This window comes from Camelus dromedarius, chromosome 20 (genome assembly GCF_036321535.1).
Source record: "Camelus dromedarius isolate mCamDro1 chromosome 20, mCamDro1.pat, whole genome shotgun sequence".
NCBI lineage: Eukaryota > Metazoa > Chordata > Mammalia > Artiodactyla > Camelidae > Camelus > Camelus dromedarius.
Genome location: NC_087455.1, coordinates 13,662,308 through 13,688,391, shown reverse-complemented (window position 1 = coordinate 13,688,391; position 26,084 = coordinate 13,662,308). Strand labels below are relative to the sequence as shown.

General features: G+C 34.2%; 1 protein-coding gene across 3 annotated transcripts in view; it reads right to left on the bottom strand.

Moving 5' to 3' along the window:
• Positions 1-4,383: 4,383 nt before the first annotated feature.
• ATAD2 (ATPase family AAA domain containing 2) overlaps positions 4,384-26,084 on the bottom strand; it is a 58,344-nt gene continuing 36,643 nt past the window's right edge. For all 3 annotated transcript variants that reach the window (XM_031439581.2, XM_064476867.1, XM_064476866.1), the window contains exons 14-28: positions 25,699-25,858; positions 24,586-24,676; positions 23,570-23,884; positions 23,078-23,210; positions 22,530-22,716; positions 21,669-21,854; positions 15,500-15,635; positions 14,294-14,490; positions 13,590-13,749; positions 11,498-11,620; positions 11,226-11,369; positions 9,164-9,556; positions 7,495-7,628; positions 6,482-6,610; positions 4,384-5,728 (exon numbers count right to left, since the gene is read on the bottom strand). In XM_031439581.2, coding sequence (XP_031295441.1) covers positions 5,684-5,728; positions 6,482-6,610; positions 7,495-7,628; positions 9,164-9,556; positions 11,226-11,369; positions 11,498-11,620; positions 13,590-13,749; positions 14,294-14,490; positions 15,500-15,635; positions 21,669-21,854; positions 22,530-22,716; positions 23,078-23,210; positions 23,570-23,884; positions 24,586-24,676; positions 25,699-25,858 — 2,533 coding nt within the window. In that variant the 3' untranslated portion in view covers positions 4,384-5,683. The remainder of the gene's footprint in view (positions 5,729-6,481; positions 6,611-7,494; positions 7,629-9,163; positions 9,557-11,225; positions 11,370-11,497; positions 11,621-13,589; positions 13,750-14,293; positions 14,491-15,499; positions 15,636-21,668; positions 21,855-22,529; positions 22,717-23,077; positions 23,211-23,569; positions 23,885-24,585; positions 24,677-25,698; positions 25,859-26,084) is intronic.

The following is a 26,084-nucleotide window of genomic DNA, read 5'->3' as shown; positions in this document are numbered from 1 at the left end:
CCTGGTTCTCTCCATTGACTTTTGGTTGTTCTGACCATCTGTGAGGTAACTACATCCTTCCTAAAGATGCCTTAAAGGTTAAAATGAGCCAGAGCAAATTTCTATTGCTTGCAACCAAAAGAATCTTAACCAATAAAACCCATGTTATTAACCAAACACTGTCTGATGGCTGCTCTCTCATCACTATTTACGTATAAATATAATTTATTTTATATATACAACTTGTTTTATATAATTACATATAAACTATGTATTTTATACCCTATTTTGTATAATTTAAATATGTAAATATACATTTATGTATAAATATGTATTTCTTGGTATTTTGTGTTTGTTCCCAGAACTACTAAGAAAACCAAATGAAAAAATCCACAAACCTTCCAGTCTTTCTAGTCACGTTACTGAATATGCAAGGCTAAGAATACACAATCATTAATTAGATGGGTTTCAATCTCACAAACATGTCCAATATTTGAACAATTAACTATTAGCAAGCTGAAGTGAAAATTTGTTCTTTTGTAGCCTTGGAATTGAATAAAACAAACAGAAGCAACTTCTAAAAATATAATTGACATGACTTTGTAACTTTTAATTAGATGCTATTAGCTCCATCTCACTCTCCTTTCCTGAAGGGCAGGCTTCCCTTCAGAACCGCAGCCCCACGGGCCTGTTTTCTAACAACTTTATATCTTCCTGTTCTGCTCCTTAATCTGCTCTCCTTATCCACTGCTCATTCAGTCAAGCAATATTTATTTAGTGTCAAATACAGACCTATTAATAAGTGCTGGATCTATAATCATAAAATGAAACACACATAGTTCCTGACCTAAAAAAACGTTTGATTTTGTGACTTATGCTGAGAAATGAAGGATAGTAGGAGTTAGATACGTACTGGTGTGGCAGAGCATGAAAAAGACTAAGAAGCGCACATCTGATTCAGAGAAATGGCAGTTGTTGGTCTCCTTCGTTAAGTGTAGTTTGAAGAAATTCCAATCATGCTTTCCACCCTGAACAAAATTTGTTTAAAAAAAGCAAAAACCATTCTCCTTCCTTTTGCTTTGAAACTTTTAGCACTCCTACTCCAAGGTGAGAAATTCCCCTTCCTATAAAATCGATTCAGAACCTCTTTCATTTCCTTCCTCATCCTGCTCTCATATGACCATCTCACCTCCTGAGGAAGACTCACCTCAATGGGAGGGACTTAAAATGGCTGCTCTTTCTCATCATCATTGACTTATAGACAGCCACAACTCCTCCAGCTTTAGAGGCCAGAATCAAGGTGTTGGCAGGGCTGCACTCCTCTGGAGGAACGAGGGGGAACTTGGTTCCTTGCTTCATCTAGCTCCTGGTGGACTGGCTGCCAGCATTGCCTTGCTTGTGGCCACAAGACTTGAATCTCTGACTTGATGGTCACATTGCCTCTTCTTCTAAAACCTCACTCTATCTCCCTTTCATCAGGATACGTAACTGTATTTAGGGTCCACACAATCCAGAATAATCTCTGCATTGCATACCCTGAATTTAATTACATCTAAAGAAACTTTTCTTTTTCTATTTTGCCACAGAAGGAAACAATCACAGGCCCCAGGGATTAGGATGAAGATACCTTTTGGGTGGCTGTTTTTTAGCCTACCACAAGTTATAGTCAAACTATGGATTATAAAGACTTCTGCCTCCCAGTATTATTTGAAAATCAGAATGTTTCCAACTGTATTCAACTCATCCCTGAAACTGGCAATTTTTTCTCTATTACTCTAAATATCTCCACCAATCCTCAGGGGCTTATTTCGACAACTATGGAATTATCTTTAGAAGGCACTGTATTACTAGGCAAGGTCTTACTAAGTTTTCCTTTACAAAAATGCTTCTGAAGTTTTTCTTTTGACTCTTCTGTCTCTAGTCTGACACTTTTCTAGGCCATGCAAGGAAAGCTTTCAAGTCCATTTGGCCATGCCACTTGTGTGCTCAAGGACTCAGTGGCTCTTTTTACTTTTTCAGCTTTTACTTCCTATAAGCAACAAGTCCTGAATAAGACCCTAAGCATTAAAAATACTACTGTCCCTGAATCTTTCCATCTTTAAGGTCACCTTATAGTCCAAGATAGCTTCTGGAGTTCCAGTTATTTCCTCCCTCCCTCTCTCTTTCTCTATTCCATTGCAGCAAAATGCAGCCATGTGACTAAGTTCTAGCCAATGAGATAGAAAGGAACATGGGCACAATTTCTAGGAAAGGTCTTTGGAAGGTATGGGGTGAGAGCACTTTTGGCTCTCTTTGTATAAAAAAAAATATATATATATAAAAATATTGACATATTTTCCCCCCAGGCAGCAGGTAAAAGGAAGCAGGTTCATTTTGTATCTCATTGGCTAGAACTTAGTCACATGGCCACATACTGCTGCAATGGAAGCCAGAAAACATCATTTTCCAGCTCAGGGCTTTGCTACAAGGAATGAGAGAATGGGTAGTAGGAGGCAAACTAGCAATCTTTTCCTCTATCCTAATATAAAGTGAGTTTTTACCCCCACAATACCTCCCATCAAGAAGTAGTTACCTTATACTCAAGTCCTAACCAAGTCCTTAAGTGAGTCTAAAATAACTTCAGTTGATTCTACAGTGCATACTTAAAAGGATCCCTGATAGAATCATTTTTTTTTTTTTAAAGGCAAAGGGGGAGCATAACTCCTCATTCCTTAAGAATGGGCTGTACACAGTGATCTTCTTCTGGAACACAGTACTCAAAACAGTAATTTTACAGTGGAGAAACTTGAGAAACACCACTTCTGCCAGGTGATCAAGGTCAATCAACAGTCATAACACACTGATCGCATGTAATCTTGATATGATCACTTTGCTTCTGTGATCTTCCTCCCCCAAACCCATAGCCCCAATCATGAGAAAAAACAAATTCCGTTATCTTCCCAAATACTTGATCAGTACTCCTCAAAACTGTTAATAGAAATATCCATTACTGGACTGTTTTTTTCTTGTTAAGTTTTAAGATATTATATTAAGTTACATAATTACAAAATTATAGAACAGATACTATCTGTAGAGGCATAAATGTTTTTAATTTTGATGATGTACCATTTATCTAATTTCCCTTTAGTTGCTAGTGGAGGTTTTTTTTTTTTTGATGCCATATTTAAGAAATCATCACCAAATTCAAGGCCATCAAGATTTGCCCTTGTTTCCTTCTAAAGTTTCATAGTTTCAGCTCTTAAATTTAGGTCTTTGCTCCATTTTGTTATTTTTGTATATAGTATGAGGTAGAAGTTCAACCTCATTCCTTAGCATATGGATGTCACTTTCCAAGCACCATCTGTTGAAGAGACTATTCTCTCCCCACTGAATGGTCTCAGCCACTGTTGTTAAGAGTCAACTGACCACAGATAATGTGGATTTATTTCTGAACTCTCAACTCTGTTGCACTGATCTTTATATGTCTATCCCTATGCCAGTACCACACTGTTTTACTAATGTAACTTTCTGTACATTTTGGAGTAAAAAAGTGTGAGTCTTCCAACTTTCTCTTCTTTTTCAAGATTGTTTTGGCTATTCAGGGTCCTTTGCAGTTCCATTATGAATTTAGGATTAACGCTCCCATTTCTGTAAAAAAGGCCTTTAGGATTTTAATAGGTATTGCACTGAATCTACTGACTGCTTTGGGGAATACTGACATTTTAACATTGTTTCCTAATACATGAAGACAAGATCTTCCAACACATGAACACAGGATCTCTTTCTGTTTATTTAGGTCTTATTTAATTTTTTCAGCAAGATTTTGAAGTTATCAGTGTACAAGTTTCCACCTCCTTGGTTAAACATTCCTAGGTGTTTTATTGTCTTAGATGCTATTGTAAATGGAATTGCTTTCTTAGTTTCCTTTTTTGGATCTTTCATTGCTATTATACAGAAATATGACTGATTTTTATGTTGACTTATCTTACAGCTTTGTGGAATTTACTAGTTCTATCAAATATTTTGTGGATTCTTTAGGATTTTCTACATATAAGATCATCTGTGAATAGAGTTTTACTTTTTCCTTTCCAATTTGGATGCCTGTTTCTTTTTCTTGCCTAATACTTTAGCCTGATTGTACTTTTAAGCAAAAAATGAGAAAGAAACATTCTAGGCTTACAAATTTCAGCATGGTTTTAGAAGTCTACATAGGAATGTAGATAAATTATTTCCCATGTCTGTAGACAGTAGGGAATGAAAGAAAAAGAAGCATATTAATCTTTGTAGCTAATGAATATAAACATTCCAGGGTCAATAGCATTTTAAATTATGCACAGTAATAAAGCAGATTTTTATACTTGTTTTGCATAGCATTATTTTTAGGACATTTAAAAAAAATGAAGACATAGAAACAAAATTGAGAAGCAATTTTCACCTTTAAAATTTATTACAGAAGGCATACATACAAAATGAAATCCTAGTTATAAGAGATGCCACTAGAATAAGTTATAATAAACTTCAATAAAAACGAGTATGTGTGTGTGTGCATGGGAACGCAGGAATATACACATACTTAAACGTTTTCAGTTACTGGCACTGCGTGATGCATTACATAAGACAGTATCTACTAATTAAGGTATCTGAATTATGGGGTTTTAGAAGGCTTTAAATACAATATGCAGATAATCGACAATAAAAGACAGTTCAACTCAGAAATGGTATTAGAATCAGAATATCTCATATGAAATCACTACCCTCTATTCCCCTCAAAAGAAGTTTCCAACAGAAGCTATTTCACAAATTCATACTAGAATATCTCCTTAAAAAAAGAAGAAAAAAAGGCGAGGAAGGGAGGGAGAAAGAATATGCATGGTGGTGAATGGTTTTATTGCTTTAAGAAATGTATTTTTGGTATCAATACAAAATTTATAATATTTATATTTATATAATTGTATATAAAAGGCATCTATAGAATACAACCTAAACACACATTTAGAAGGATATAAACAGTTTTCAAATATAAAAACTCTGTGCTATTACAAATGTTTAACAAGTAGTTACTAATATTTTGGTTGTTAAGTATAATCATAAATCAAAAATATTTTACATTTTTATTAACCCAAATTAGAATAATAAAAATGTTTATCTAAAAAGCATTAATTTTGACATTCAAGTACAGAATTGTGGTGCAGCCAGAAGTGAGAAGTTATTCAAGGAACCCCCTGCAAATTATGACTTGAACACTGGCTTTTAAGTGAACAGGCAAGAGGAAGCTAAAGGCAGGTGGGAAATGGGCACTAAAGAAAACAAAGATAACAAAACGATGGCAAAGACACGATGGTCAAGTAAGTCTCTAGTCTGATAAACTATTTCTAGGAAGGATAAAATTAAAAGTGCTTAAAACGTCAATGTCAATGTACTCTTAAGTGCCATAAACATTGGTTATCAAAATAACTTTATTAAGAGTTGGCCACACATCAACTACTGATACCCACAGCAATACTATTACCACAGTGCCTTGTTTAATCAAACTTCAAATATTTATCAGTTATCTCTGTAATTTATCTTACACATGTACATAAATACCAGAAAGTTTAAATATTTTTATTTACTATTTTAATCTTTTCCTTAAAGATGCAGGATTTCATCTTTTATCAGTTATGCAAACATGACAAAGGTGAATTAAATAGGAACTGAATATAAAGAATATTTGATACCATGATTATCATGATCTGGAACAAGTGAAGTTTTCTACCTCTTGCTCCATTTTCTAGATAAAAGATAGAAGAGAAAAATAATAAGTTTCTATATGGAAAAAATTAAAGAAACACTACCCCATTGGTGATTTGTTTTTTCTTTTTTGCAGTAATCAACCTTATTTCACCCATCTGATAGTGAAAACAGAAATTTTGTTCAGTATTCATGACACTCACAAGACAATATTCACTGATGGGACTTCATTATTTAAATCCCTTTGAAATGAGTCTGAGATGTGTTCATCTTACATTAAATTCAAATAGTTATAATCAAGGCACTGGTGTATTTATATATATTAATACTTTATTATTTTGTAAATACTAGTATATATATATGATACTGTGTAGGTGTCATGGCACACTTTAGTAGGTATACTAAATACTATATATTTTATATACTAGTCGGTATACAGTAGATACCAGTAATATATATATTATACTATATAAACATCAGCCAATATCTATTTTTAAACCTTAGTACTCTAAGGCCCACTATTAAGCAAGATTAAGTAAAGTCAAATAAGTCTATCTTAAGTCTATCTTAAAAAGGGGCTACGTATCTTCATTAATACACACACAAAATAGATTTTCTACAGTTTACAGATACTACAGCGTTCCACTGTTTATTTAAGAAACAGAAACTAATTTGTTAGATTTAAAAAAGTACAGAACTCAGTTGTACCTAAAAATAATCCATAATTGATGTATTTAAAAAAAGCCTTTAGAAGTTTTTATAATCAATTAATTTCTTATATAGATTAGTTTACCTGAATAAGTGTTGTTTTGTCATAGTCCCTGCGATGCTGATAAATACACTGGCTGATGACAGCATACAAATTTTCCAGCTGAAAAATATTGTATTCTTGACTTTTTTTAACAACAGTCTTCAAAAGATTCTAAAAGAAAACATGAATGTTTACACATGTGAGAGAAATTCCCTAAGATAAGAATACTTTAATTTTGAAGATCTGGGGACATTTTTAGCATATAAGCCAGAGAGAAGGCAGACCAAGCCATATGATGAGACACTGCAGCCTCTGACAGTGGCTCTGACATTTAGCTGTAAGTTAACTTTATCAACATTCTATGATCCTGGCCTCTCGCCTGGATAACTCCCATCCTAAAACCTATAGCTGAGGAAGTTGCCAATTTCAATTCTAGCCATAAATCTCTACAGACAAATTAAAAAATAATTTCAAACTACATTAGCAGGAAAAAAGGCAACTTTTTGCAGGGTATTTTATGGTACTATAAGCATATTATAATTAATTCTGTTATGTGAAACAAAAAGAGAGTACATAAATGATGAACTACCTCACCATTTCAGGGTTCTTTTCTTACTAAAAGGATTTTCTATCTGCTCAGTGTTTTTTCTCACGACTGAAATGGACTCTCTGAATTTCTGTGATTCAAGTCTTGTTCTACCATAATATTCTATACCTCATAGTTAACAAAAACATGCCATGTGGTTAAGTAAAAACCAGCTAAAAAAATAAATAAATAAAAATAAAAACCAGCTAAAATGGTTGTAAGGTTATGGTCACTAAAACAATGTATGGGATCAGTGAATAGACAACTCTGTAAAACCTGCAATATCAACACACCAGCCATCTCCAATCACTGCCCTTATGAAAAGTTATTCTATACCAAGTTTATCCTTTCATAAAAGATTATTATTTATTGCAAGCCAAATAGATACTATGTACTACTACAATCCCTCTTTTGGTGGGTTATGTTAGTAAACTGCACAATGAAAGCATTATGATTTCAATTTACATACTTTTAATCGCTCATGGTCCACAACAAGTGAGGGCGTAGGCTGAGAAAGAATTGCCAAAGCCTTTTCAACACTGATGAGCTGCTGTTGCTCTACTTGGGAACGTCTAGCTCGAGTCATTCGCAGAACATACATTTCTAAAATGAGAAAGTAAGTAACTATTATTTGGTTCACAGACATTTTATAACGCCTAAAATAAATATTAAGGCAGATTAAACAGGAGGACATATTTACTAAGACACAAACCCTAATCAGGTTTACTGAGTCTGCTATAAGATTAAGATGCTGCCATTTACACACTCAAAAATTAAGAACATTTGATAAGTATTTTCTCAGAGTATTTCAGGGAATTCTCAACAGGTAAGACTGTCTTCTACTTACGCATAAAACTCATAGAATTTAAGAGCTGGAAGGGGCCTTAGTAATCTAGGAGTTGCAAACTAGCACCCATAGGCCAAATCTGGTCTACTGCTATAAATAAAACCACACCCATTTTACATACACGTGCCTATGTGGCTTTCCAACAAGGCTGAAGAGTTATGAGCATCTGGCCCTTTACAGAAAAAGTTTGACTATTCCTTATCTAGAACTATCTACTCACTTATAGGCGAGAAAAGTGAGGCCAAGAAAGGTGACTTTTCTAAGGTCAACATACCTAATTGTTTTAAGAGCCAGAAAAGAACCCAAATTTCCTGACATGTAAACAGGTACCTGTTCCACAAAATAGTGTCCTTTTAAAAAAAATTAACAATAAAGGAAAAATAACAACTCAGAATCTAAACAAAACATACTAAATTATATAGCCAGAAAATTAACATTTAAAATATCCACACTGGAAAGGCTATATCCTAAGCCAATTCTGCTACGATTACTCAAACACACTAGAACTCATTTCAAAGAAGTCCATGAAAAAGACTTACCTACAGCCTATAAGCCACTAGAGAAAGCTAGTTTCATTAACTTAGTCAATACTTATTTTTGATCAAAATAAATTTTTAACCCTGTTACCCTTCTTTTCACTTTGTAAGATTAAATATTGTATGGCTTTTCCAAAAACCAAACAAAGCTACTGCAAAAGGTCCAAGAAGATCCAGATAGAAGACAATTCTAAACGAAAAACTTTGGGAGCAGGATCTTTTGCACAAATATAAATCATCGTAGACTTAACCTACCACAGGGATAGAAGAATGATGGGGGTGAGTAACAGTTGTTCTACATCACTCAGCAAGAATCACAGGAAACTGCTTATCTTGCTTAAAAATGAGAGGGTTATCCTGCCAGCTTTTAAAAATTGTATAGCCAAGCACTTTACTACATGCTTTAGATGGATTACTTTATTCAATTCTCAGAATACCCTATTACCCAGCAACCATCCACCCCAATTTTGCAAATGAGAAAACTGAGGCTGATGGGTTAAGAACCTTGCCCAAGGTAGCAGGCTACTAAGTAGTGGACTAGAGGCTCAAATCCAGGTCTGTCTGATGCCATAGCGTGCTTCTAACATCAGTGATTTACTAGCTTAATAGTTATTAAATAGAATAATGCCAATTTCCCTATTAAACACTTGCACTCTGAAAGACAAGGAAAAAAGGAATAAACTGAGATAATAATCAATCATTTAAAAACTTTGAGTGAAACATCTTTTAAAATTATTAAGTTGCTTGAGACTTACCTTTTGCTTCATTTTCATCAGAAATATCTATTATCTGAGAGATAGAAGCATCTCCATTGCAAGCAATCCTATCTTTTCTCAATTCTATACTTGCTGTAGTCTTCTCAGATTCTTCAAGTTCATTCTCAATACAAGCACTTGAATTATTATTTCCCAATTCTATTTTGCTTTCAGAGGCATTTTGCTGCTTCTCATTTTCTTCCATTGAAGACTCCCCTGTATTTCCGGTCTCATTGTGGTCTACACTTGTATCTTGATTTTCCTCTGTATCACTCTCAATTTTGTCATCTGCAACATTCTGGCTATCATCTTTTGCCTGAGAAATCCTCCTTCGTTTCGTTATGGTGCCTATGTACCACTTTGACTTTTTGCGGATTTTTCTCTTCAACTGAGCTTCAGAGAATTTACAGAAAAAGAACAAGAGAACATTTAACAATTTTATAAAGTCTAAGTAAGTGAGGGTAAAAATACCTCCTAAGATATTAAAAGGAGAATCTGATATACCACCATAGTTTTGTATGGTTAGACTATAGAAATAAAAGTAGAGAGTACTGTGACAAGAAGGTAGAAAGTGGGCAATGACCTATCATACTAAGGAGTTTGGATTTTATCTTGAATTATTATTCTGTTTCATGTTTCTATATATATTTATTGAAGCATATAGTTAGTTTACTTGAATTCTTTTTTAAAATCTTGAATAATTTTAAGGGAAAATAATTGAGTAATTTTAAATGAATTGTTTGGTGCATAAATTACAAAGATCACTTTGGCAGTAGTATGAGGAATGAACTGGAGGAGGGGCAAGACTAAAATAGCCTACACTTACTGAGTACTTACCATATAGCAGGAATTCTAAGCCCTTTATATGCACTAACTCACTGAAATTTCACTTAAGCTCGATCAGGTTTGCTACTGTTATCAACATCATTTTACAGATGAAGAAAGTAAGGTATACAGAGTTAAACATTCTGCCTAGACTAGCCGCACTGTAACCACACTGCAACCTTATATTTGGGAGATTCATCCATACTATTGTATGTACTTGAAGTTTAAGCATTGTTACATAATAATCCATATTTTTCCATTCTACTGTTGATTGGCATTTGGGTTGCTCCCACTGTTGGGCTATTGTGAATACTGGTTCTATGAACATTCTTGTACCTGTCATTTGGTTAACATAACGTATGCAGTCCTGCTGGGTATATGGCTAGGAATGAACTGTTTTCAGGGAGTCTTTTTCCATGTCCTCAATTTCCATATACATACATACATACATACATATATATATGTGTGTGTGTATATATATATATATATATATATATACACACACACATACACACACACACTTGCTTAAAGTTGATTTGACCAAGAGCATTTTGATAATGGAGGTTTCTTGCTGGTTCATCTTTCTTATTCTCCCTTTTCCAATTGCTTCTTTCCATTATGACAAAATAAGGGCTTACCCTACCTATCTGAAATCAATTATCCCAGGATGGATAAACCTACAGTACAATAAGGGAGGGTTCCAACCCTAGCAAAACAGATACATTCAAAATTTTTAAAAATCTGTTTAAAGCACTGGAGACCTAACAAAGCATTAAGGAATTACGGCACAAAATTCTGGGAAAACAAATGAATAGCTGAGAGGCTAAAAAGCTGAGGAGTCTTACATTTATGGGGCTTATAGAGCAAAAACTGGAATTAAGAGCATGCCAAGGAAGAGAAGCCTCAGGAAATCCAAAGGATTTGGGTTGGCACCCAGTAGTTATATCCTAAGAATAAAGAGGAACAGGAAATAGACTAGGATTTATAGGAAGTAAAAATCAGTTTCAAATCAAGTCAATCCACAATTAAGACTGTGAACTGGAAGGTGACCTGGGACTGCAAGTTGTATCTCATTATAAGCCTGGATTTATTTCAAGAATACAAAGTTGCCTTAATATTAAAAATATCAACATAATTTACAGCATCAATATAAAGGAAAGCAAGGGAAAAAGTAAATGGGGCTAGAAGAGAATAAACATGACAATTTCGTAAGTAAAAATTACCCAAGTGTACTTACCAGGAGTGCTGCAAGCCACAGGAGCACTGGGTGTCTTCAGCTTTTCATTTTGCTCTGGATCTGATCTTTTATCACCAGCAGGAGTGGAATTTTGCTTTGGCATCACATGGTAGTAAGACGGGGCATATTTGGAAGAGCTACAACCTTATAAATAGACATATGGAATAGCAAATCAAATTTCCAGATTTCAAAATTACATGAAGAATTAATTAAAAGGACTCAATACACTACATCAAAAGCATCTTTTTTCTGATGCCAAATCATTTTCCTACCTCTCTTCTTTCTAGATTCCTGAATTTCTTCACAAAGTTGCTCAAAGTCTTCATCAAGTTCTTCTTTAATTATTGCATAGGCAGTATCTCTTAAAGCACAGGCTCTATGCCTAATAAGACGGTCTAAGGAATGAATAAAGAATATAATTTAAAATTTTTCCTTTTAATAATTTAACAAAAATTAAGTCAACATGTTAGGCTAAAGTTATAGCCTTACTACTATTTCTATTTTACTTCCACCATGAATAGTAAAAGTTACTGGAACTGTGTTATTTCTGTCCTTGCTGTTAATCTAATGTTCTGGACATCTCATTCAATACGGCAGACTAAACCCAATTTCATTGCCCTGCCCTATCCAGATCCCTTTGAAATACCAGAAGAAATACAAGAAATCAATCAATAGCAAGACTACACAGCAACATAATGACAACAGCAAGGAAGGTTATTAGTGTCACTAGTGAACTAGTAGAATTTCAAAGAGATAAAAAGGATGTTACTACATTGACAGAGACACAAAACAAGGACAGTGAAACAGCAACCTTACATAGGAAATACTGAAAAAAATCCTAAACTGAGTCCAAACACTATAAACTGGAATATGCCTTGAGGTAGAAGGCAGGTAATAAGTGAATGTTAAGTAAATTTGCTTGAACAGCTTGATCAGTCCCTCTCACAGGGTGGTAAGATACAATATTCACACCCAGTTTATAGTTGACAGCAAAAGCTACAATAACAGAAGGACTGTTGCTGGGGGCTTCTAACATGGCCTGAAGAAAGGCAGGGCAAAGTTCCTGAGGTGTGGTAGTACTGGTACCACCCAGGAACCTGTCAGAATGCACATTCTCAGGCTCTACCTTACATCTACAGAATCAGAAATTGTCAACATGGGGCCCAGAAAGCTGCATCTTAACAAGTCCTTTAGGAGATGCTGATGCCTGCTTAAGTGTGAACACCACGGGTCTAAAGTAATTTTAGACTATCACAACAGACAGAAAGAGAAGCAGCAGCAGTATGATTGCAATGAGACAAAAAAAGCTCTCTTCCTCCAGGGTAAATGCTTCCTTCTTTCTGCAGTTAAGGGGGCTGTTGCCAGTTTGATAGCATGTTCCCCACTGCTTACCTCCAGAACTCTGACCTATGGGGTAAAATCTAGGGAAGGCTGGGGTAAAGGACTGGGGGTGGGAAATAACAGTGAGCTTTTCAATCATTGAAGAAACTCTCAATGGGTCTAATGCTAATCAATGCTAATTTTATAACCACTACAAATTTAAAAACAGAAAGCCAATGTACTGGAGGAGAGAGTTAATGCAGCAAACAGAATTATTGAAAAAAATTATCCACCAAGACAGTTAAAAACAACGCATCCATAAAACAAGAATAGGATGCTAGGAAAAAGAAGTACCTGAGAGAATACTGTTTTGGAAATGAACAAGTTTATATCAAATATGTAGATATTTGAATATATCATTATATATATGAACAAATATGTCACTTAAAAAATCCCTTACTTTATAAATTTTATTAATAGACTCAGTAGGTGAGGTAGAATGTGTATATGCATAGAAAAGGTCTGGAAAGATATCCCCAAACTTAACAGTGTCCACCTTTGGAGAAAGGAAATGGGGAATTTAATTTTTAAAACATTATTATTAGTAAGCATTATACCATATTAATTTTGTAAATAAAAATTATAATGGCCTTAACTAAGAAAATCCTTTCAAACTTATTACAGAGTTTTAATTTTTCTACTTTGAGAAAGAGTATTGATAAACAAAGTAAACAAGCTAAGTTGTTATGCACTTCTGTGGTTCATTAGAGGCTGTATCATGCAATTGTTTTGGAGTGAAAGAAACCTGCACTCGAGTTCTGCCTCTGCCATTTCCTGGTAGTATGACCTTGAATAAGTTTTTTAACCTCTCTAAACTTCCATTTTCCTCAACTCTCAAATGAGGGTATTGCTGTGAGGACTGAATGGCATTGTGAATGTAAAATGTTGGTAATATAGCATCTAGTAGCAAATCACCCTTCACTAAGTGTTAGCAACCCCCATTCCACCCACTAGGGAAAAAAACCGAAAAACACTAATGCTCACCTCCAGGATCTCTATCTGGATTGTATTCTAAAGCATTACTACAAATTAGATCAATATCACTCAAATAGTCTTTCACAGTCAGATACTTGTGGAGATCAATTTTACTGATTACAGATGAAAGGTCCATTGGTTGCTTTATTACAGTGACATAATCAGGAACCTGAAATTCAAGCAAATAATCAATTCACTAAATTAACTCTGAACACAAAAAAATCTGAGTCAAAATTTTCAGGCAATATAGGGGAGAGAGAATAAATACTTAAGAGACAGTATATTAAAGTGATTAATTTGAAACTGACTATTTAACCCTGGTTTTATTTTGTACTCATTCCTATTCTTGGGCTCCTGTACCTCTAGTAACATCCTATACCTCTTTTCTCATCCAAATGCCACCTATCCTTCAATGTCAACTTAGGACCTCACTCTTAAATGTGTGACTCTCAATAATATTATGTAGCATTAAGACGTTCTCAAATTACCTCTAGAAGGTTTGAGTTGGGCAAAGTTAATCGTCTATGCTCTACAGGAAGGGAAAATGCATTACATAGTTCTTGAAGCCTCCCTGTGCTTAGGACACTACCTGGCATGTTTCTAAATAGAAAAAAACAAGAGTGTACAGAGGGAACCACATAAACTATTCAAATGTTCTTTAATTTTGAAGCATTATAGCTCAGAACACATCTGATGCAAATGTTAATTAATACCTCATCAGGGTCAACAGGTTTAGTAAATATTCTGAATCGCTTGTCAATGGCGAGCCGGTGAGTAACATTTCTTAAGAAAATCCTCAGTTCTCTAAACGTATCTTCTTCTTGTTCTTCTAGTCGTTTTACTTCTTCTGATGTCAATGGTCTTGGCTCAGGCGGTGGTGCTACGGGAAGTACCTCCAAAGCCTGCAGAACTTTACATGAATGGAAGATTTTAGTTACCCTCTCCCATCATATCAAGAGTGACAAATGATTCAATGCACATAGTAGCCACACTTTCAGGGGTTATCCTCCTTATATCTGCCAGGAATCAGAAGATCTGAAATACTGAAGTGCTACCGTAATCCCAACCCCTTCATCCTCTCCAGCAATAACTGGTAATGTGTAATTTGGAATGCTAATTTCTAAGTCATCACCATTTTAAGATCATTTAAGAGGCTATTAAAAATTTGAAACTGCATATTTCCAGGACAAGAATATTCTAATTATTTTAAAAAGTCTTCATTATTAGTTAATTTCTGAACTACTAAAAAATTGTGGTATGTTTCAAATATAACAAAGGCTTAATTTTATTTAATCAGATATGCACTAATAAGTACTTAGGATAAAAAAGTGAATATGAGAGTGCTGCCCCAGTAAGTTGCAATCTATTAAGTAAGACACATAATTATAACATCACCCTAATGTCATATTAGTAGTATAAAAAAAGTACAGAGTGTCATTAAGGTAGTAAATTAATTTTGTCCAGATGTTAGGGGAGAAAAAATGAGTTACACTAAGACAAGCAGTTCCTTAGACAGAGACAGGTTGGGAATAGAAGCATTACTGACATGGAACAAGCATGAACAAAATTATGGAAAGACAGGATATGTTGTGTATGGTTTAAAGATAGAGTGCTTTGTAAGGAGAAGATGTGGGAGAGGAAAGTTCTAAAAATGGGCTTGGAAAGACAGACTGGGGCTATGCTATGAATTCTAGCTAAAATTCCACATAGATTAGGGCCACACTCTGAAAAGCCTTGCATGCTTTAACAACTTTAGTCTATTTTAATGGGAAGCCCAGGGATTTTTAAGCAGTAAGAGGTGTCAACCTCAGGAATAAGGTTTTGACCTTGTGGTATTGGAAGATGGCAATGCCATTAACTGATATTTTATTCCCACTTTCTCAAAATTATTACATATTAACTTTGATACAGGAACTAACCTGCTTTCTTTTTTGATATAGGAGGCTTAGCAGCTTGCTTTAGAATTAAATCTTCAAAAAATTGTGTCCGTTCTTCTCTACTAGGTAACTGGACATTAAAAATTTCTCCATAATCATGGATAAATAATTCTTGCACCTTAAAAAAGAAAACAAATGCATTATATATTTTTATATGCATACACACACATACTATGTATCATTCAAGACAACAGTATTTTTAATAACTATCTAAATTATATAATAAAGAAATGATCTCTTAAATATTTTACATATGCTGGATTTATGTATAAACCATGTATGCAATACATTAGGAACTAAAAAACATGAGATCTTTAAAACTCAAGACTCCAGACTATAATTCATATGGTAACTAATATAGTGATATTTTACTTAAAGGGTTTCATTGAGATCAATTAATTCACTTTCACAACCCAAAGTGAAATATGAGAATCAATGGTTCATTAGGAATAATAAGAATAAAGTCTGAAAAATTACAAGTGCTGGTAAGGATGTGGAGAAATCACACCACTTGTGCTGGTAAGAATGTAAAATGGTGCAGCTTTTGTGGAAAACAGTATGGTGGCTCCTCAAAAAGTTGAACACAGAATTATCACATAACCCAGTGTATATATGCAAAAATACTAGAAGGAAAAAAAAACTCAATAGTTACTTGTATACCAATAATCATAGCAGGATTATTCATAGTACAAGGAGGTAGAGATAATCCAAATGTTCATCACCAGATAAACAGATAAAAAAACGTTTTATGTGCATACAATGGAATATTCAACTTAAAAAGGAATGAAATTCTAACACATGCTACAATATAGATGAACACTGCAAACTTTACGCTAAGTGAAATAAGCCAGTCACAAAAGGACAAATACTTTATGTTCTACCTATATGACAATACCTAGAATAGGTAAATTCAAAGAGACGGAGGTTATTAGAGATTTCCAACGGTTGGGAAAGGAGGGGATGGGAAGTAATTGTCTAATGGGTACAGAGTTTCTGTTTGGGATGATGAAAAAGTTCTGGAAATGGATAATGGTGATGGCTACACAAACCTGTGAACACAATGTAATGTACTTGATGCCACTGAATTAAAAATGGTTAAAATGGTAAATTCTATGTTATGTATAGTTTACTGCCAAAAAAAGAATAAAGACAAAACAGATCCCAAAATGATATTCCCAAACAAACTTCTACACCTTTCCAAGTATTATTATTAGAGGATAATAATGTTCATTCCTTGTATGATGCTTGTGTACTCTGTTTAGGGTACCTCTGATGGAGAGAAACTTACATTCATAGTTTTGCATTTTCTGCTTTATAGGGTCTTCCATGCTCCAAGCTTATAAAAATTATGAACATTTTCCTCCTTTTGTCCCAGCATTTTTTATTAAATAAGTCTCTACTTTAGCTAATTCATGTATTGATTTACCATGCATTCAAGAGTCTCTTAATGAACTGTACTTCATTGATTTGTTCATTCTGGCCCAAATTCATAGTTTTAATTACTAACTATGTAGTGTGCTTTACCATATTTGGTGGGCCAAGAACCCCCTCATTGCCTTTTCAAAATTTTCTTGGAAACTCAAGCACTTTTTTCTTCTCCATTACATTTTAGAATCCATTTATTTTGTTGACCTTTTCCTCCCTTCTGGTGGTTGGAAGTTGTATGCTGTATTTCTTCTATTCTTCTATTGTTACAAGTTTTAATAGACTTATCTCTTGAGCTTCTTTTTCAACCAAACTTAAGGTTAATCAATGTCTACATATCAGATACAAATCTGAATGTGCTTTTTACTTCCTCATTTTTCTTCACTATTGTCCTTCCTGCCATTTTGAGTTCAGACCAAGATGGACTTAGATTTAGTATCACGTTCTTAAAAAAAAAAGTTTCTAGCACAATTCTGTGACAAGTTTGACTGTTTTCTTCACTCACTGCTTCTAACGTGCCACTTCTGCAAAATAAAAAAATCCAAGGAGAAATAATCCTTTAATAATTCTTTCAGTCGTTGTTTATAGGTAATAATTTCTTAGGCATTGTATATTCAAAAACATCTTTATTTTGCTCTGTCCCTCAAATGCTAAATAGACTGGGGAGAAAATTACAGGTTCAAAATTCTTTTCCTTCAAACTTTGAAAAATACTATTCAGTTGCCTCCTTATTAGTAGTGGGTAATAGAATGAGAACTAGAAGCAATTTGATTTTCAGTCCTTTCTAGTACTGTTTTTTCTCTTGGAAGATTTTTAGATTTTTCTTTGTACTTCTGTTGTTTCGAATTTTTATCTAGATGTGGGCCTTTTTACATCCATCAGTTAGAATACAGGGGACCTTTTAAATCTGAAGACTTTTGTTTTTAATTCCATGAAATGTTCTACTATATTGCTCTTCTACATTTCTTTTCACCTCCTATAAATCCCATTAAATAGATGTTAGACGTGAATCTATCTCTTCCACGCTCTTTAACTTTTTCCTCACTTGTCAAATCTCTGCCTTTTTGTACTATAGAATTCCTGATCTCATGATCTTCCAACTTGCTAATTCATTTTTCATCTGTGTCTGCTCCTTTTCAGTACTGTGGGGGTTTTCATTTGGGGAGGGGTTATTTCTTTTATAATGTCTTCAACTGATGTCTGCTGGTGATGCACTAGTGTCTGTTGGTAAACCATGATTATCCATGGAGCTGTCCTTCCTCAAATGCTTATTTATAAACTCATCTTTGCCTCTGAGATCTCTGATAGTCCGAGGCTTTTTCTGCTTATTCTAGCTTCTACTTTCAGTGATTATGGAAGAAGCTAGCCTACACTGGGAACAGAATGTGCCTGTAATTTGCCTTCTGGGCAAAGGGTCTTCCCATTCCTCATATCACTACCTACAGATAAAGTCACCACTCTACCACACTAGACGTTGGGCCCACCTTTACTGCTCTAGCTGAGGACAAACTCTGCTCACTGCTGCCTGGCATGGCCTGTAGTACAGAAAGCCAACTACCCCAAAGTTGTCCAAGGTCTGTTTCAATTCCCACCTAGCACTGACGCAGTTAGAAACCACTCTCAACTTTCAAAGCAGTCCTTTTATGCACATGCTTTGAAATGCAGTTACCTACACCAATCTAATCTAATTCCCACTGCTTTGTCTTTCATGGATTCATCAAAGTTTCTAATTCACTGATGACTTTCTCATTTTTCCGTACTGCTGGTTGCTAGGGCCCACTGGTGCTCATGCACACAGGCACTCTGACCGCAGTTTTGACATGGAAAAACTTTCATGTACCTAGTAACGGTATATGCAGCACTTCTCATGTATTATAGTCCAATGCTGTATAGACAGTATCACAGAATCTCTAAGGATTGTATAGACTAGATGAGGCTCAAGGTGGACTTGCTTATTTGCATCCATATAGATTATTCATTTTATAAAACAACCAATTTCTGGTCCAATGCCCATTCCACTCTACTCTACAGAGTGATACTGAGATACTTTAGCCAGGTTACAATTATATGATTACATACTTAGGCAATATTACCGTAAGAAAACAAAGAAGCTATCTTAAAAAAAAGATCTTTAAGGGCAGAATTCCCACATTCTTGATAAAGCTACCCCAGATTAAACTGATTACAGTTTATTAACCTCCCTATATCCATATAAAGTTCAGCTCATTTGCCTTACTTATTACCAAGAATATAAGTTTATCTTTGTTTCAAACTTCAAAATAATTAACAAAGTTTTAATTGACAGTGAGGACAATAAACCAATGGTATAATGTGGCTACCAAATAGCAATTCTTCATTACTCTGTTAATCAGAACACTGTTAGAGTACTTAATTTATTCTGGGTACTGCCTTTCAGAACGAATATAAAGACAAAGACATTTAGGAGAGTGACTAGAATTTTGAAAACTAAAAATACGTGTGATGTGTAGCAGAGCCTGCTCCCATCACAGTCCATGTTTTCTTTTTTGGGGGCAAACTACTATATCATGTTTCCTAGTCTCCCTTGCAGTTAGGTACTGCTGTGAGTTTTAGCCAATGGAATGTGAAAGGAAATGATATGTGTCACACTCAGATCATGCACAAGAATAGGCCAACCCTTTCAGCTGGGTGGAATAAACGTAAACTGAAAAGCCATGCAATAAAAATGAGAAAGCTCTCTCAGCCCAAGTTTCTGGAATGACTACATAGGGGAGGGTAGACCTGCCAATCTAGTCATCTGCCTGGTATTGTTAAGAGCAAAGAATAAATTTCTATTGTATTTAATAACCCTAAGGAATACACCATATCATACAAGAAGAAATATTTGGTGTAAAGAAACCTGGATCAGAGTGGGGAGACAGAAATGAACACAAAAACATATTCAAGTATACAAAGAGTTATCAAGATGAAGACAGATTAGACAGGTTCTCTGTAACACCTGGGGGAAAAAAATGGAGATTAAAAGATGGATGCCTCTCAAAATAAGCTGATTTTTCAAGAGTCAGAGCTAACAAAATGAACAGTGAAAAAAGTGTTCTCTACAAAAGAAAGACTATAAAGGAGAGTCAAAAACTAGATGATAAACTAAACTAGAAACCATTAAGGACTCTTCCCACCCCGAGAATCTGTAATTAACTTAATGTTCATTTCCCAGTTTATTTAATTTTTAGCTGAATAATTCACAACTACTAAAACTGCCATCAGGGACTTAATTTGGTCCTTTGAAAATTCCTTGACTTCATTTCCTTCTACTCTGCCATACACTCACTCGGCTCTATTTGATATTTTCCCAACACACTTTTGCTTCAAAGCTTTAGCACTTGCTTTCCTCTGCCAGGAACCTTTGTCCCTCAGATACGCAAATGGGTCACTACCTTACCTTTTCTGGGTCTTTGCTCAAATGTCATCTTCTTAGTGAGACTAACCTAGCAGATTTAACACTATGACCCTAGAACACTCTTTTGGCCCTGCTTGGCTAAATTTTCCTCTATAGCAATAGGTTAGTATTATATAGTCTACTTATTTTTGTTTGTCTCTCCCTCAACTAGAATGTAAGCCCTAGGAGGATACAAATTTTTATTTGTATTGTTTGATGCTACATTTCTAGCATCTAGAACCATGCCTGGCACAGAACACCCACATAATAAATGTTTCTTTGATAAAGTGTTGGAATTTATCTTCCTACTGATGTTCTAAAAGCTATATACCAATTCTGTCAAACCTATGGAAAAACTTCATTCATTCATTAAAACACACACATACACACACAGAAGCCTACAATATGCTTATTAATGTACTCTGGGGATACAGAAGTGGAAAAAAAGTCCCTGACTTCTTGTACTTTATATTCTGCTACGAGAGACAGAGTCAAATAAATTAATATTTAATGTCAGACAGCGATAAAAAACAAAGCAGAGTAAGGGAAGAGAGTGATGGGCAGAGGAGCTATATTGCTATCACTGAGAAACTGATCAGGGAAAACCTCTCTGAGGTGATATCTAGGCAGACACTTGAGAAAAATAAAGGATTACACCAGGCAAATAGCTAGAAGAGTATTCAACGCAAAAACAGCATGAACTTTTGTTTGTCACTGGTAGTTGTCTAAATTGGCACAAATTTGAAAGACAGTAAATTAGCCACTATCAAAAGTGTCAAATGTGCATACTCTTTGACTAAGATAGTTATTCCACTTTTAGGAATTGAAGTTAATGTTAGAAAAATCCAGATAGTGATGCTCACACAACTTAAAACCCAAGAATGTTCACTGCAGCAGTTCAACAGAAAAACTGGAAAACAACTGGAAATATGTATTAATAAGGATTTGGGTAAATAATTATAGTACATCAGGACAACGCAAAAAGCCATGCTGCTCTTAAAAGGAATTTTAAGATTTATGTATTTAAAAATATGTAAGATATATAAAGCAAGTTATAGAATAGTATGCATCATATAATTCCATTTAGAGAAAAAAATTTATAATGTGGCTTTACTATACTCATACACATATACACACACCATCCTGCCCAACAAGCACATGTATCAAATAGTTAACGATAGTACCTTATAATAAGAAAACTTCCTTATCATTTTATTCACCTCTGTAACACCTGGAATTTTTACAATAAATTCTTACTACTTTGGTATAAATATCTCTTTTTAAAGTATAATGATTCCCCCAACAACTTACCTCTTCTGGCAGAGCGGAATGAGGTTTGTCAGAAGTTGCAAGTAATAAAACTGGAGCAAATGAGGGAATATTCTGTAATAATGTGGTAAATGTGGCTTTGAGTGTTGGTCCAACTATGTCCCACCATAAGTGAATATGAGGAACATAGACTATACTTGGTGCTGTTCTCTTAGCTTCACGAATCATCTAGTAGAGAGAGAAAAAAATTACATTCAGTTAGAGTCAGCACATTAGCAAAGTGCTTTATTAATCTGGAACAATGTTTAACTTCTCATAAAACCTTCAAGTTTTTAAAATGCTTCCCCTAATCCCACAATCTTGTTTTTAAATGTTTTATAAAATCTCATTTTTAGGAAAACGTAATTGCTTCAAGTAGTCAGAAAACTGCTCAAGAAATCTAGAAGACTTTTCTGTTATGGTAACCAAGATTAAATATAAAAATATAAATATAAAACACTTTTATATTTAAAACATTTAAATTTCAATATAGCAAAAACAGAAGCAGCAGAATATCCGAGTACTTTCTACATAGTAGCACTGTTTTAAATATTTCACTCATTTAATTCTCACAACAGCCATACAAGGTAAGTACTATTATTATCTCCACTATGTAAACAGGTGAAATGAGGCAGAGATCTAATAACCCTCCTAAGGACACATAGATATTAAGTAGTAGAAATGGGATTTAAACCCATACTCTTTAATAAGCAAGCAATTATGCCTAGTTCTATTCCGTAAACCTGAAGTTAGAAATCAGAAAGGCATAAAAACACTGCACAAAAACAATGAGGCAATTTCAGATTTTATCTTTGGAAGACTGCTTTGTCTTAAAGCTTATTTGTCTAGGCACAAATAAATTACCTGGGCACATGTTTCTTCAGGAGATGTAGCACTGACTCCAAAAAGAACAGGAATGTCTAATGTGTACACTGCAAATTTTTCCAAAGCATGGATGACAGCTGGTGCCAGATGAGAACCTTGCCCAAATCCTGGTTCTCCCACTATCAATATCCTCGGTCGAAAGGACATAGGTTGATAACAAGCATTTCTGAAAGAAATGAGTAATAACCTATATTTTAGGGAAAAAAGTTTAAATTTTCCTCCCAAATTACCAATTACAAAATTGCGTAAGTCAAAAATTTTGACTACATGGCTGGCCAATCATAACATCATGGTTCTCATGGTTTTTAGAAACAATCAACCTCTATGGATTTTTAGAATACTTTATACGTTGTAGTTCCTACAATCATGACAAATGTAACAACAAAAATTTTTCTATTTTAACTTTAAAAAAGGAGGTTAGTTGGCATCTTTTATCTTTTTAAACACCATTTCATTTAGTTTAAGGGAATTTACATACCAGGGAAAAAAAGTGTGTGTGTACATATAAATTTTCAAGAGAAATATACCTATTCAAATGAAGAAAATTAAAATTTTCTTTTAGCTTATTGAAGGATTTTTGAGAAAGTCCATTTCCATATACTGATGGAACATCATCATCACTGTAAGCCAAGTCACTTTCTAACAGAGGACAAGAAATATCTATAAGACAAACAAAAAGTGTGCATATTTAGTAACTTTTCTGGATTACAAAGCAAATTTTTATGTAATGCTTCAATTAGCAAACCAATGGAACTTCAATGAAATCTTCTTAAGAATCAAAAATATTTGTATAGATACGTATTTGTGCAGATATGAATAGCAAATAAATTTAAAAATACATTCCAAACTTACTGTACATTAAGTCTAGGGCAATCTGCGAAGTAAATCTTCAAACATCTGGGCAAAGCATGACCAAATTCCTCTCAAGAGGCTCTTTTATAAAAAGACACATTTCTGGGATGTACAAAACATTTAGCTTTACTGATTATGAAAACTAAATGGTCAATCAAATTTCATACCTGAATCTAACGCCTTATTTGTTCTGATTTCTGCGTGTGGAAATACTCTCTGCAGGGCTTCTAAGATCTTGTGAACGGTGCTTTGCAGGAGTGGTTTCACAATGGTGGACAGTGCCTGCCCAGGTGATGTCACAGCTCTCTGGGAGGCTGGTATCATCTTTTGCATAGCTACCTCAAAATCCTTAGCTGAGATATTAATTGAAGAGAGATCCAACTGTAGCTTCTCACTAGTGGTATAGATCTGCGGGTAGCGGCGACGCAGAGCACATAAAGCAGCCTCAGAGCATACTGACTTAATATCTGCACCACAGTATCCTATCCAAGGCAACCAAAAAAAATTTTAAGTAAATTACCACCCTATTAGCATGACCATGCTAATTAAACATCAGCCTAGCAATTTAGTAGAAAAATATTTAGGAGTAATAAGGCTAAAATATCTCTTATTCCCCAAGTGAACTGGGGTATATATGGCAGTAATAATACTTAACAAATCAATCAACTTTTGTGAGTGAAATATGCAAGCAGTAGGTATAGCACAGGAGTCAAGAGCAGGAGTTTTGAAATCAGACAGGCTAGGTTCAAATTCCAGATGTCATCTACTAGATGTACGATCTTTCAAAGTCATTTATGTTCTCTCAGCCATTTCTACATGTTTAAAGTGGAGACAACACAACCTACTTCACAGGACACGATGTGGATTACCTGAAATAGTATATGTAGACTGCTTAAAAGGATACTAGGAAAATATAAAGTTAGCAAAAAAAAAAAAAAAAAAAAAAAAAAAAAAGATAGCTATTATTACTATTATTGTCTAACTTTGTTCTCAAATTCTCTGACAGCCAAAATGCCAATTATCTCTATTTAATATTTAAGACTTTGTAAGAAGAAAACATGCCACAAGTAATAGATGAGAAATATAACCCTGTATTTCTTTAAACATAACCTTGGCAAAACTACAATTTGTTCCATCTTTGAAATGCATATAAAATTTCTTTAATGCTTAAGGCAATGTTTACCAACACAGTTTTCTGCTAGTTCTTCTAGAAATATGTCCAGTGGTTTAGGATTCCAATCCTTTGTGTGAATCTTTAGAATTTCTTTTCGAGCCTACAAATAAAAAAAATTTAATTTTTCTATAATAATAAAATGCTATTCAGATGAGAATAATTTCTATTTAAAATAATTTGATTATCTAAAATTTTAAAGATATCAATACCTAATATAAGCAGAAATATGAAACAGTAAAAATAAAAGATGAATTTGTAAGAGCTTAAAGAATTTATATTAAACAGATCTGCATTTATAGTGCTCAAGTTCTATTCATCATAAATGTGAATGAGAGAAATTAAGTAACTACTGGACTATTGCTTATTCTGGTACATACTAAGAACTGTTTTTAAGACTACTGACAAATCTACCCATATTTTGTTTTTCCTTTTTTAATGGTAGTACTGGGGATTGAACCCAGGACCTTGTGCATGTTAATCATGTGCTCTGCCACTGAGCTATACCCTCCCATCTTTTTTACTTTTAACGTTAAAAAATTTTTATTATTTTTTCTACCCATATTTTCTTACTTTGTTCTCAAAAGATTAAGCAGCTTTAAAATAACTGGTTAGGCCTCTGGCTCCGTTGCCTTCTGAGACAGCCTACGCTCTGTGTATGGAGTATGTAGTCTCTGAATAAATCTACTTTTACTCAATAAAATAAAATAAAATAAAATAAATAAAATAAAATAAAATAAAATAAAATAAAATAAAATAAAATAAACTGGGTAGGAAACAGCTGTATCCATGAAAAAGCCAAGGCTAATGAATTGGCTAAGGACTGACTGTTCTTTAGGTCACATGTTCTGAATCAAAATAAAGTTGTATGATTAACATGCAAAGGGTGTGCTCAATTCAAAGAATTTTAAGAGTCTTTTTAGGGACACACTATTTTATTTTTATAAAAGAATAAAGAATTATGAGTTCTTTTTTTTAAATGACCCCTTAAAAATATATACATATATTTAAATGTTAATCATACAACATTGCTTTAGAACATACAAAACTCAATCTTCAAATTTTCACTATACCAAGATTTGTTCATGATGAAAGTGACCAACTTGAGTGATGTTAAGTTCTTACCTCTTTATCAGGTAGGCTAAAAAGGAATTCTCTGTCAAAGCGACCAGGCCTTCGTAAAGCAGGATCAATAGAATCCAGTCTGTTGGTAGCACCAATGACCACAATTTCTCCTCTGCTGTCCAATCCATCCATAAGAGCTAGCAGGGTAGAAACAATAGAACTAAATTTAAAAATAAGAGAGAAGAGATTAATTGTATGGAGGGGGAATACATCATTTCTTTTTTTCCTAAGATAAGATTTAATGCACTACACATGTGAATGAATTTTCTCAAAGCATCCCACTGCTTTCAATGGATTAAAAAAAATCTAAAATAACATACTAAATGGCACGTAGACATTAAAATCAATGGAAAACATAGTCTTAAGAAAGCCACAAATGGGTGTAT